The sequence below is a fragment of the Ostrea edulis genome, chromosome 3 (assembly GCF_947568905.1).
Source record: "Ostrea edulis chromosome 3, xbOstEdul1.1, whole genome shotgun sequence".
NCBI classification, from domain to species: Eukaryota; Metazoa; Mollusca; class Bivalvia; order Ostreida; family Ostreidae; genus Ostrea; species Ostrea edulis.
In genome coordinates this window covers 82,573,524-82,584,825 of record NC_079166.1, presented here as the reverse complement: position 1 = coordinate 82,584,825, position 11,302 = coordinate 82,573,524, and the positions used below count along the sequence as shown (strand labels likewise).

Sequence of the window (11,302 nt, the reverse complement as noted above, 5' to 3'; positions counted from 1 at the left end):
CTCCCATGAAGTAAGCTGAAATAAAATCCACGATATATATATATATAGGAACTGTATATTTTCCTGCTTTTTTTTATTGAATTATATATATATATATATATATATATATATATATAATAGAATAAACAGTACACAAAGTTAAAATTTTAACGCAAGCGCTTTCACTTTATAATCCACAGGCGTTACATTTTAAAATAGGTGTTTTTTTTCTTTAAAAAAAACACCACAATTTGGATATATCTATACATGTGTGTGTGTACAAAACATCTCCAATTCTACACAAAATGTGAAGAATCCGCATATAGCTAATTGCATTGTTTGGTGACGAATTACCCACGTCAGATTTTTTTTAAAGACCCACGTGTACACCAGAACGATCATTTAATATGAAGTAGATTTAACAGATATATTTAATTACTCACTATTCATTTAAAACCTTCACAATGAATAGCAAGAAGGGCTCGCTCCTTAAATACGCCAGTAATAAAGGACAAGTGTCAAATGCTCATTCGTGTAAATTTGGCGGTATTTTGTATATTTCTGTATACACGCAACCACAGTAAAACAAAACAATCATAGAGTGTGATACTTACGAATGACTTAAAGTCTTTAATTAGATATGCTAAAAAATACCAAATGGGAAATACCATTGCTAATCGAAAGTAGAAGACCCGCACGTAAGTATGTGAAATCTAGTTCTGCTTTGATAGAGAAACAATATAAGTTTCACGTGGTAACAGCTACTGATGCGAATATCTACCTGTTCCTGTACTTTCGTTTTAAAATAGTTACAATAGTATATATATTGATTGACGTTTCTATAAGCGGTCTAACTCAGTGCTGTAATATTCAGTCGAACTTAATCATTTAATTAAAGTCTTCATTGGTCACACACATGTAAAATCGCAGTCATCCACGTTATTCCCTCGTTCTTGCAGATAATGCGGTGTAGTGAAAGTTCATTGTTCATTAAATATTGAAATAAGACTAGATATTGCAATAACTAAAAACCAGTTTTTTAAAAAAAAAAAGCTGTCGACCATATCTATAATTATATATGTGAAACGTGTCATTTGGATTAGGGGTGTGTGTCTCCGGGAGGAGGAAATCTACATAGACTTCTATAAGACATGTACGGTAAAGCTGTCGTGTTGAGAATTAGAGTAGGAACTTTAACATGACCGTCTCCCTGTAGCATTGTACACGTGTTGTAAATACCGACAGGGAATTAAAAATTCAAAATTAAATGCATGATTAATCATCATACCGCCCACAAATTAAGTCAGATCACATTTCATATACCCTCGTGTATTTTCAAAAAATGAAATTTATTTCTTAATTATTAGATTAGAAATACGATTAAACATGATAAAGACTATCAAAATTACACGGTACTTTCATATCATCATGTCATTCTCTTATCAATTTATCTATGCTAATGGTATCCGAGTCACAGAAGGGTTACCATGGAATCGGTCACATTACCAGTATTTTACAGTCTCGTTGTAAGGTACATTTCTTGATATGCCTTCTGTACGTTATTTTTGATTGTGCATTTCGTTAAGAATATTGAATAGTAAGGCAGGGGTGCCACAAAGCACATGGGAACTTGAACCTCCATCACGATAGGTACTTATTTCACAGTACAGTCGTTGCTTATGACGTTGTTGGATAGCTTCAAGGTTTATAGTTTTGCTAAAAAAATCGTAAAATTGTTTTCTGGCGTTAACTATATCATTGCGACCTTTTGATGCAGAACTTACGGGAGATAATTAGTGTTGGTTTTTACTGTAGTATAAATAATAAGAATATCCTTTATACTTTTGTGAAGTGGAATTAAGCGTTAAAAATTATTCATTTTATATCTTTTTGACTTTTTCAGGATGCGAGTGATTGTATTCTTCATAGTCATTCCAATTATCAAAGGTAACTTACTCTGAGTTCAAAGTTTTAAAGAAATGATGATAAAAAAGAAGAAAGGGGGGGGGGGGGTGGTTCCAGATGATTCCTACAAAGAAATAAGAATTGGAATCTTTTCTTGGAGATGGATGGATGCCATCTTTTTTTTAGTTTGAGAAATTAATTTCAATTTTTAAAATATATTTTCAACCGGTCAACAGGGAATGCTTACTACCTTTAGGCACCCGATCCCACATCGGTCCGTGTAGTGTTTCGGTTCACGGAGTACATGTAGTCATTGTGTAGTGTTTCGGTTCACGGAGTACATGTAGTCATTGTGTAGTGTTACAATTCACGGAGTACATGTAGTCATTGTGTAGTGTTACAGTTCACGGAGTACAGGTAGTCATTGTGTAGTGTTACAATTCACGGAGTACATATAGTCATTGTGTAGTGTTACAGTTCACGGAGTACATTTAGTCATTGTGTAGTGTTACAGTTCACGGAGTACATGCAGTCTATGTGTAGCGTTACAGTTCATGCCCTGATGTATTTTTTAAAATGACATGCATTTGTAGCTCACCTGAGCTGAAATCTTAAGATGTAGGGCTCTCGGCGGGTGTGGCCGGTCGACAGGGGATGCTTACTCCTCCTAGGAACCTGATCCCACCTGTGGCATATCTAGCCCCCGAGTTGGCTTAACTCTCTATTTTGTATTGCTAATAGGAGTTATGAGATTGATCACTGTTCGTTATCTTCACCTCTGAGAAAGTATTCAAAAATCCTTTAATCAACAATTTAATTCAAATTGGCAAAAGAGTATCTAAGTGCATGTGCAAGTAAATAGGAGATAAATTCTGCATGTTTTCCAGATTGCGTCTGTAGCAGAGACCCTCTGCCCTCAAAAATCCTCTTTGGATTATCAAACCCAATTCCCCCTAAATATAACATACTAAGTATGCATACCTCACTTTACGCTTGACAGAGTTATAATAAAATGATGGTCATCTACACACATGAATTTCTTGGTTCAATCAAGTGAACCTGCAAAGCACATATGTATTATAATTCTGTCCACTTAATGAACGACATTAGCACCCCCTCCCAAATCTAAATGATGTCATATGTGATCATATGAGATTTAACTTTCAAACGAGACTAAACTTGAAAGACACTTTTTTAATTACCTTTCAGCATTTAAGCCCGAGAGCTTCTTGCTCCTCGCGGACAGCGATGAAGGTGCTATCTATAAACTAAATCTAACAACACTAAGACGCGAGCCTTTGTATCGACTCACCGTTTTCCGACCAATAGCAGTCGGATTTGATTACCTTACTAATGGTGTATACTGGACAGACGTGAAGTTGAAAGCGATCAGAGTAGGGGATCTTCACGGAAACTATGCCAAGACTGTCCGGACACTAGAAAGAGGTGAGAATTTAGAGTTTTCTCTTCATCAAAGTTTGTCCGTCGTTGTGGTCGCTTAATTTCATATTTTTAACCTCTTCAGGTAATTGGACTCTTTTACATCAAACTTGGGACATATTGTAATTTGGTAGAAAGATCTAAGTTTTTTTGTTTCCAAATCATTGGCAATACCGTTTTCACAAGATAATTTTTACTACTTTACCAAGATAAAACCCCGGAATTCACGGGGAAGTTCCCGATAGGCCAGGACAAATTTAGGCTTTATCTATGAATATATCTTTAAAAGTTTGCTGAACAAGATTGCAATTCGTAAATTCCTCCTCATGTAGTGTAAATTCAAATATGTCCAAATCATGAACCCCTCCCCTGTTGCCTGGATATGACTTTAATTAATTATAAATATTCACAAGAAAAGTAATAAAAAAATCGTCTATGGAACACCATGATTGCAAGTGATGAAATAAGCCAGCATCCGCATGTAGTGTGTATTCCAATGTGTTCAAGCCATGTTTCCGGGTCAGTGGAGGTCGCAGTAGTGAAACCGGTAATAAGATGAACAGGAAGGTATGAGTTTTTTTTTTTAGATTTGAATCTTCAAATCCGTAAAGATATGACTTGTCAAATTAAAATTTAGGATCATTACAAGGTATAGCTTGGAGTTTATTTTTTTCATCAACCCTGAAGCCATGCTCATGGTCACAATAATGCTAAAAATATTACATAGGAATTTATACAGTGGGATATCAAGTGGGGCTCATGGGATTTACAACCCCTTTGGGTTCTACGTTTTGAACAAAAAAAAGACCACTTTTATCATTTTGGGATCTTCAACGCCCCGTTTTTGGGATGGAAAATCTGGAGCGGATATATGATATTCTTTAAAGTCCCTTGTCTCAAGAACTACATGTACGAGGATTGCATTTTCTAAAAGTAATTGTGAAAGAGTTTCCCCATAAAAAAGCATATTCAAGGTTGCAAATATATCCAGGTATCACGACATCCAGGTCAGGGGTGGGCTAGAAAAGCAGATCAAACTTGCCTACGTACGAGCAAATGTCGCGATATAACATTTTGTCTTGTATATGTATCTTTTTATCTAGTATTCTCTATGATTCGTTTAATAAAACTTACTTGCTGATCTAATTATTTTACCTGTTGATTTCATTGTCTTGCTTTATGGTATAGATAGTTTCGGTCAAGGATGGCTTGCCTGTTGAATTCATTGTTTTTACCTGTTGATTTAATTATTTTACTTGTTGATTTTATTATTTCATTATTTTACCTGTTAATTTCATTATTTTAGCTGTTAATTTCATTATTTTACCTGTTGATTTTATTGTTATTACCTGTTGATTTCATTATTTTACCTGTTGATTTTCTTGTTTTTTTTATTGTATAAATAGGTTCGGTCACGGATGGCTTAACTATAGATTCACTGTCGAGATTGATATTCTATACTGATACAACGTATAAAGGGATATTTCTGCTTACGATAGATGGGTTGTACAGGAAAACCATTATTTACAAGTCTCTCGATCAACCTAGAGCAATAATTTCTGACTCCAATACAGGGTAAGCTAAATTCATCCATGATAATCACCACGGTGAGTCCCATTGAATCTGAAGATGCTTACGGATGTTTGTCGTAAGGACAATCACTACATGATGCACCTTTTAATACAGCCGACATTAGAAATGAGTCGCATGTCTCTCGATTATGACCTTAAAACAGAAGTATCGTATCACTTTAGGTGTTGGCACAGTAAAAAATACCTTCACTGCCACAGCCGTAAGTGCCATGCGTATTGTCGATACTTCACCTTAAGCTGGTGACGATTCTGCGTGTGTGAAAGCTTCGAATAAGACACAAAACAACAAACAAATAAGACGAAAAATATGTTTCCATGCATCAATGTAACTTAGGTGAACTGTTGTCTTTGTTTATAGCACGATCTACTGGACAGACTGGGGAGCAACTCCTAAAATAGAAACATCCAATTATGACGGCTCAGAGCGGAGGGACGTCATTACTACCGACCTAGTTTGGCCGAACGGACTAGCGATTGACTTCAAGGGTAAGCCACTTCTTGGACGGAACAACATGACTTACTCTTTCCGAGTGTTGTGGTTACGTGTGTTCTACATACAGTCTCTTATCCCACTTATGTTTTTCTGATGAAGACATTGTCTGTCTGTCATCTTCTCTAGAGCCACAGAGTGTGTATTAACAACACATGCTAGAATTATCATTGTCTGTCTGTCATCTTCTCTAGAACCACAGAGTGTGTATTAACAACACATGCTAGAATTATCATTGTCTGTCTGTCATCTTCTCTAGAGCCACAGAGTGTGTATTAACAACACATGCTAGAATTATCATTGGTTAAGGATGAATAGACAGTTGCTTCTTCAACAAAAACGGAAAACGGAAATATTCATATCTAGTGATCAGTCATTCAAAAACTTACTTTGTTAAACACCACTCTGATTCCACGCACAAGTACTCTGAAGATGAAATAAAAAATATGCTAGAGTTCCTTATTGACAGTATCTTCATAGTCTTGGACGATCAGGTTTTCCAACTGTCTGATGGAATTCCCATGGGCACGAATTGTGCTTCTTTGTTAGCTGACCTGTTTTTTTTTATTCTTCTGAAGCAGAGTTTATTCAAACGATTCTACATGAGAATAAACATATCTTGCTGTGGCTTGAACTCGACATTTAGATCTATTGACGACGTTTTATCTATTAAATGCCGGGACGTCATGGATTTTCTGTCACGTGGTCGACGATTAAACATACAGGGGCAAAAAGGCATCACTGTCCATAATGTTAATAAGAGCAAACGTTGCATGCGTCCACTTCTACTTCATACTTAGATATTGTATTGGAAATATATATCAACGGCAAACTAACAACTCAACTAGATCAGAAATGGGATGAATCTCATAACTCCTACAAGCAATACAAAATAGATAACTGGGCAAACACGGACCCCTGGACACACCAGAGGTGGGATCAGGTGCCTAGGAGGAGTAATCATCCCCTGTTGACCGGTCACACCCGCCGTGAGCCCCATATCCTGATCAGGTAAACGGAGTTATCCGCAGTCAAATCAGTGTGCCAAGAACGGCTTAACAATCGGTATGAAACACATCAGACAGCATTTGACCCAATGCGAGGTTGTATTGACGAACTAGATCGTTATAACGACCATAGAATTTGCGAAATGCTGACTTCAATCGAGACTGTTGAAATCCCTGTACCATCAACTTGTTTGTCAGTAGCTTATCTCGATTTAAAAACTGACTATACCCAGAACAAGCTCTTGCATATCGAATCAGTTGAGATATATAAACACCATATGCAGGTGATAATGGAATATTGCTACATAAATGTGGGAAGTTGACGATGGAGAAGCTGAAATCATCCCGTTTGTCATACAGTTGAGTTGTCAGTTTGCCGTTAATGTCTACTTTCAATAAAATATCTAAGTATGAAGCAGAAGTGGACGACTCTGTGGTGTCTTTTATTTCGAGCTCACAGGGATATATCAAATCGACATATGAATGAAAGCTATCATTGTTAATAGACAAAACGTCATCGATATATCTAAAAGTCGAATTGAAGGTCACAGATTTTTTCTTCTCGCGTAGAAGTTTTTGAATAAATTCTGCTTCATATGAATATAAAAACAGGTCAGCTAACAAAGGAGCACAATTCGTGCCCATGGGAATTCCGACAGACTGTTGGAAGACCTGATCACCAAAGACCACGAAGATATTGTCAATGAGGAACTCTAGCATATTTTTTATTTCAACTTCAGAGTACTTGTGCGTGGAATCAGAGTGGTGTTTAACAAAGTAAGTTTTTGAATGACTGATCACTAGATATGAATATTTCCGTTTTCCGTTTTTGTTGAAGAAGCAACTGTCTATGATGTCAAAAAGTCTTGTCTTTAATTTATCGTGAGGAATGGTCGTGTATAGTGTTGAAAAGTCATAGGTTTTAATGCTATTGATTTGGGAAAAATTCTGTGATTTTAAGTTTACTAAAAGTTCTTTAGAATTTTTTAGAATCCACATTTGCTTAACACCACTTCTGGCATATGTAGTCGCACAGTAAGTTTGAAGTTTCTCCTTCACAGATATCAAAAGAGTAATACAAATCATCACAAAACCTGCTATAATCCTGAAATTCATGTATTCAGTTTATCAACATGTCAAATGTTGACTAAAGGCTAATATCTGGCTAATACTAGTATTCCATTGGTATGAATTATCTCAATGTATGCAATACTTGTAAATTGTTCCAATAAACCTTGGATGCCATGATTTCTCGTTGTCAGACTAATTCGATTCCATTCGACTAAAAAGTGTATTACCTTTCTTAGCTGCAATACTATATTGGTGTGATGGGAAAACTGGACGAATTGAAAAGTCCAAGTTAGATGGTACAAATAGGATGGTGGTGAGTGACCAGTCACGGAGTGGTGCACGGTTCTTCGGTCTCGCTCTTCACGAGACTACGCTATACTACACGGACTGGGCTAAAAGGTGCAACATACATTACCTTAATTTCATTCTGCCTTGCAAACTACCATTCTAGCTGCAATAAATTTAACGGTGTTCGCATTTTGGCACCCTTTCACCCGTTGATGTATGATTGCCATCCCTTCTCCGATTTCTCTCTCCTCTTTCTGTATTAACTGTTTATGATATACATATCTTATCAAGCTAAAACATGTAATGATATCGTAGTTTTCATTACGGATAATACTAGAAGTTGTATTGTAGATATCTCATGAAAATGTCTACAAGTGGAGGTTCCCTTGCTGTCGTAGAGTCCAAAACCTTTGAGAAGTTGAGTGGTGTATATCTGTATGACGGTGATTGGTATAGTGAAGGTAAAGTATATCTAAAATGGTCGCTTATGACTGTGAATTAGAAAAGAAACATACCTAGGAAGTTAATAGAACTGAGGGCTGTGCATGTAACTGTTTCTATCAGATCCATTTTATTCCAAGCAACAATTCACTATTACGATTTTTGTCAATAGTATTTCAGTTTTATGTATTTCTCTCAAACTGTATGATGCTGTAGAAAGCGTGAATTTGCCCCGTGCTCTCATATTCCTGTAAACGGCTTCACTCCCTTTTTAAGAACAGCCCTGGCACAATTGTGTTAAAAGAGATGAAAGGAAAATTGGTTTCGCTAAATTTTGAATTCACTCGCTGACAACGAGGGTGAAAGGAGCGAAATTGAAACGGTGGAGTTTAGCTCCCTTTATTCAGTACATGACTTTGAATGTGTTCAAAATTGTACTGTGATATCTATTTCAGAGACAAATGCCTGTGCAATAAGTAAAGGTGGATGTTCCCATTTTTGTTTTCCTCGTCCAAAGTATTCCCGAAAGTGCGCATGTCCAGACAACATGTTCTTGACGTTTGATATGAAGAATTGTAACTACCGTATGTATGAATATATCAAGCCTTTTTGAAAGGGAAAGAATAATTAATTAGTGGGCGTATATATGAAATCGTAATTTGGTCCCAGAAAGCTGCAAGGGATTTTTCTCGAATCTGAAAAACACATTATAGTAAAGAGAGATAGAGAAAGAGCGTTGTCGTGTAGAGAAATCATGGGTAGCAATGTAGATATACAGTCCACTCCACTTATATTGAAGTCGGTTATATTGAACTATCTCTTATATTGAACTTAAAATAAATCCCTCAGTAGTAATATTTGTGTAGTTCAGCATTGGTTATATTGAACTTTGGATATAATGAACAATTCAGGCCGGTCCCCTGAATTTCATTATATCCGGAGTAGGCTGTGATTGAAACTTGTAACGAGATACATATGAATAAGTTTCTCTTATCACTATGAAGGAGTGAAGTGTTATTTCAGTAGTTTTATAGAAATATGAAGCCCAGTAATAAAGGGACTCGCTTCATCACCGGGAGACCGAGGTTGAATTCTCGATTCTGGCAACGCCTCAAACCCAAGTCGCGTAACCTAGACAGTGACTGTACCTTCTCTAAGTAATCATAATAGAAGTAAAAGTACCTTTTGAATATGACCTTAAAAATGGAGATCCCATGTCACGGTAGACATTGACACGAGAGCGACTCCTCGCTAGTATACGTTTGAGCCATACATAAAGTAATTATGTGACACTTCACATGAAAGCTAGTGACGTCCCCACCTGAGTGAAAAAAGTTTTGAATTGGATGTAAAACTGCATTCAAACATGTCTAATTAGAGATCTATTCAAAAGCAGGAACCTAATTAGTTGCTATCGACGATCAAGAAAACGTGAATTATTCAGTTTCATTTTAACGACACATGTCAATTGTACAGTGTTTGATGAAATACATTTTCGTCATAAGACAACTACCAAGTACATTTTAAGAAATTGTTGATGACTCTGAACAAGAGCTATTACATTGAGTATAGATAGGTGAAAACTCTAGTTGTATCCTATTCACTCACAGTTTTAAAACTTACGTTTTATGTTTCCTTTAGGTGAGCCATTAAGAATTCTGATGTTAGGAAAATCTGGAGTTGGCAAAAGTACCACTGGTAATGCTATTGTTGGCAAGGAAGTATTTGAGACTTCTCCCGCATCGACGGAGTTTTCTCTGACATCGAAAACGTCATTCTTTGAGGGTATAAGTCTTGCTGGACAATTTGTGCGTGTCGTTGATACTCCCGGGCTTTTTGGTACCCTCAAAGTGGATCCTCTCGTCCTCGAGATATACAAAGCAATCCGAATAAGTTTTCCAGGACCACATATCATACTATTTGTAACACGCGTTGGTAGTTTCACACTGAAAGATACGTCATCTCTTGCAACCTACAAGAGAATCTTTGGCACCGATATTGAAAAGTACTTAATAGTAGTTTTTACAGGAAAAGAAATACTGATGGAAAATGGGATCAACATTCACGATTATGTTCAATCCCTAAGCTCAGACTCAGAACTTAAACAACTTCTGCACCGCTGTAACAATAGATACGTGGCATTTTCTGATACAGGGGATGTGTTTGATCAAAGGAAAAATGTTGACAAATTGTTAGATATAGCGGGTAGATTGATGTTACAGAGGCTGGCTAATCCTTACTTTACTAATGATATTTACGAGGCAATAGTGAAACTATTCCTTGATACTCAAGAAGATGATGAAAGTGAAATCGAAGATCATGAAAAACTGAAATATACAGACACGTAGCCAATAGAAAAAAGACATAGTATTTAAATAGTTTTGATGTAATATATTTTTCATTTTCTTGATTTCTTTTCCTTTTTCGACAATGACTGAAGACCATAAATAAACCATTCATAATTTCCACTTTGTCATATTGGAATAACAAAATAATAAATAGATTTTAGCTCCCTCAAACATTCAGTTTACTTGTGACGTCATTTGAAATATATTTTGGACCAACGAAGATATATTTTTCGTGTTACGTAGTATAGTATACACCTATTTACTGGCTATGAGGAAAATATCAAGTTTATTTTCCCCCAAGACAGCAACTTGGGGCTGTTTCAGACATACCAAAGTGAAGTAAACACATTCGGCATTAGATGGAATCGAACGAGGTGATCCGAGTGGTAAACTGATTAGAGTTATCAGACTTTGACGTAACAGAAAAGAAAACGCGGAAAATTATAGCATCCGGTAAATAGCTTCGGAACTATTTCTCTAGGGCAGATAGTTCATTAATTATTTCACGGCTAGCGTTATCCAGAAGAAATAACAAATTTATTCACCTAACATCTATATAGCAAAAACATTCTGAGGGATAATAATGATATATAATTCCCACGATGACATGTACACAATATTACAGAAGTGTCACATTACTTGCTTTCGGTTGTTATTTTGGGTACAGCCAATTAGGTTTAAGTATTAGAAAAATATGTTCGTTTGTCTGGAAGGGGTATTTGTGGTCACTTTTAAGTACAA

The 11,302-nt window shown here is 36.2% G+C and overlaps 1 protein-coding gene across 2 annotated transcripts; it reads left to right on the top strand.

The window, feature by feature from the left end:
- Nucleotides 1–204: 204 nt before the first annotated feature.
- On the top strand, nt 205–10,732 carry LOC125662412 (low-density lipoprotein receptor-related protein 4-like). Of its 2 annotated transcripts, none has more exons than XM_048894621.2 (9): nt 205–681; nt 1,883–1,926; nt 3,094–3,330; nt 4,731–4,899; nt 5,275–5,402; nt 7,721–7,883; nt 8,124–8,233; nt 8,669–8,797; nt 9,855–10,732. In XM_048894621.2, the coding sequence occupies exons 1-9, from the start codon at nt 620–622 to the stop codon at nt 10,559–10,561; spliced, it is 1,749 nt and encodes a 582-aa protein (XP_048750578.2). In that variant the 5' UTR covers nt 205–619; the 3' UTR covers nt 10,562–10,732. The 2 variants fall into 2 exon arrangements, with proteins under 2 accessions (XP_048750578.2, XP_048750577.1); XM_048894620.2 differs by having other exon boundaries at nt 207–677.
- The last annotated feature ends 570 nt before the right edge of the window (nt 10,733–11,302 follow it).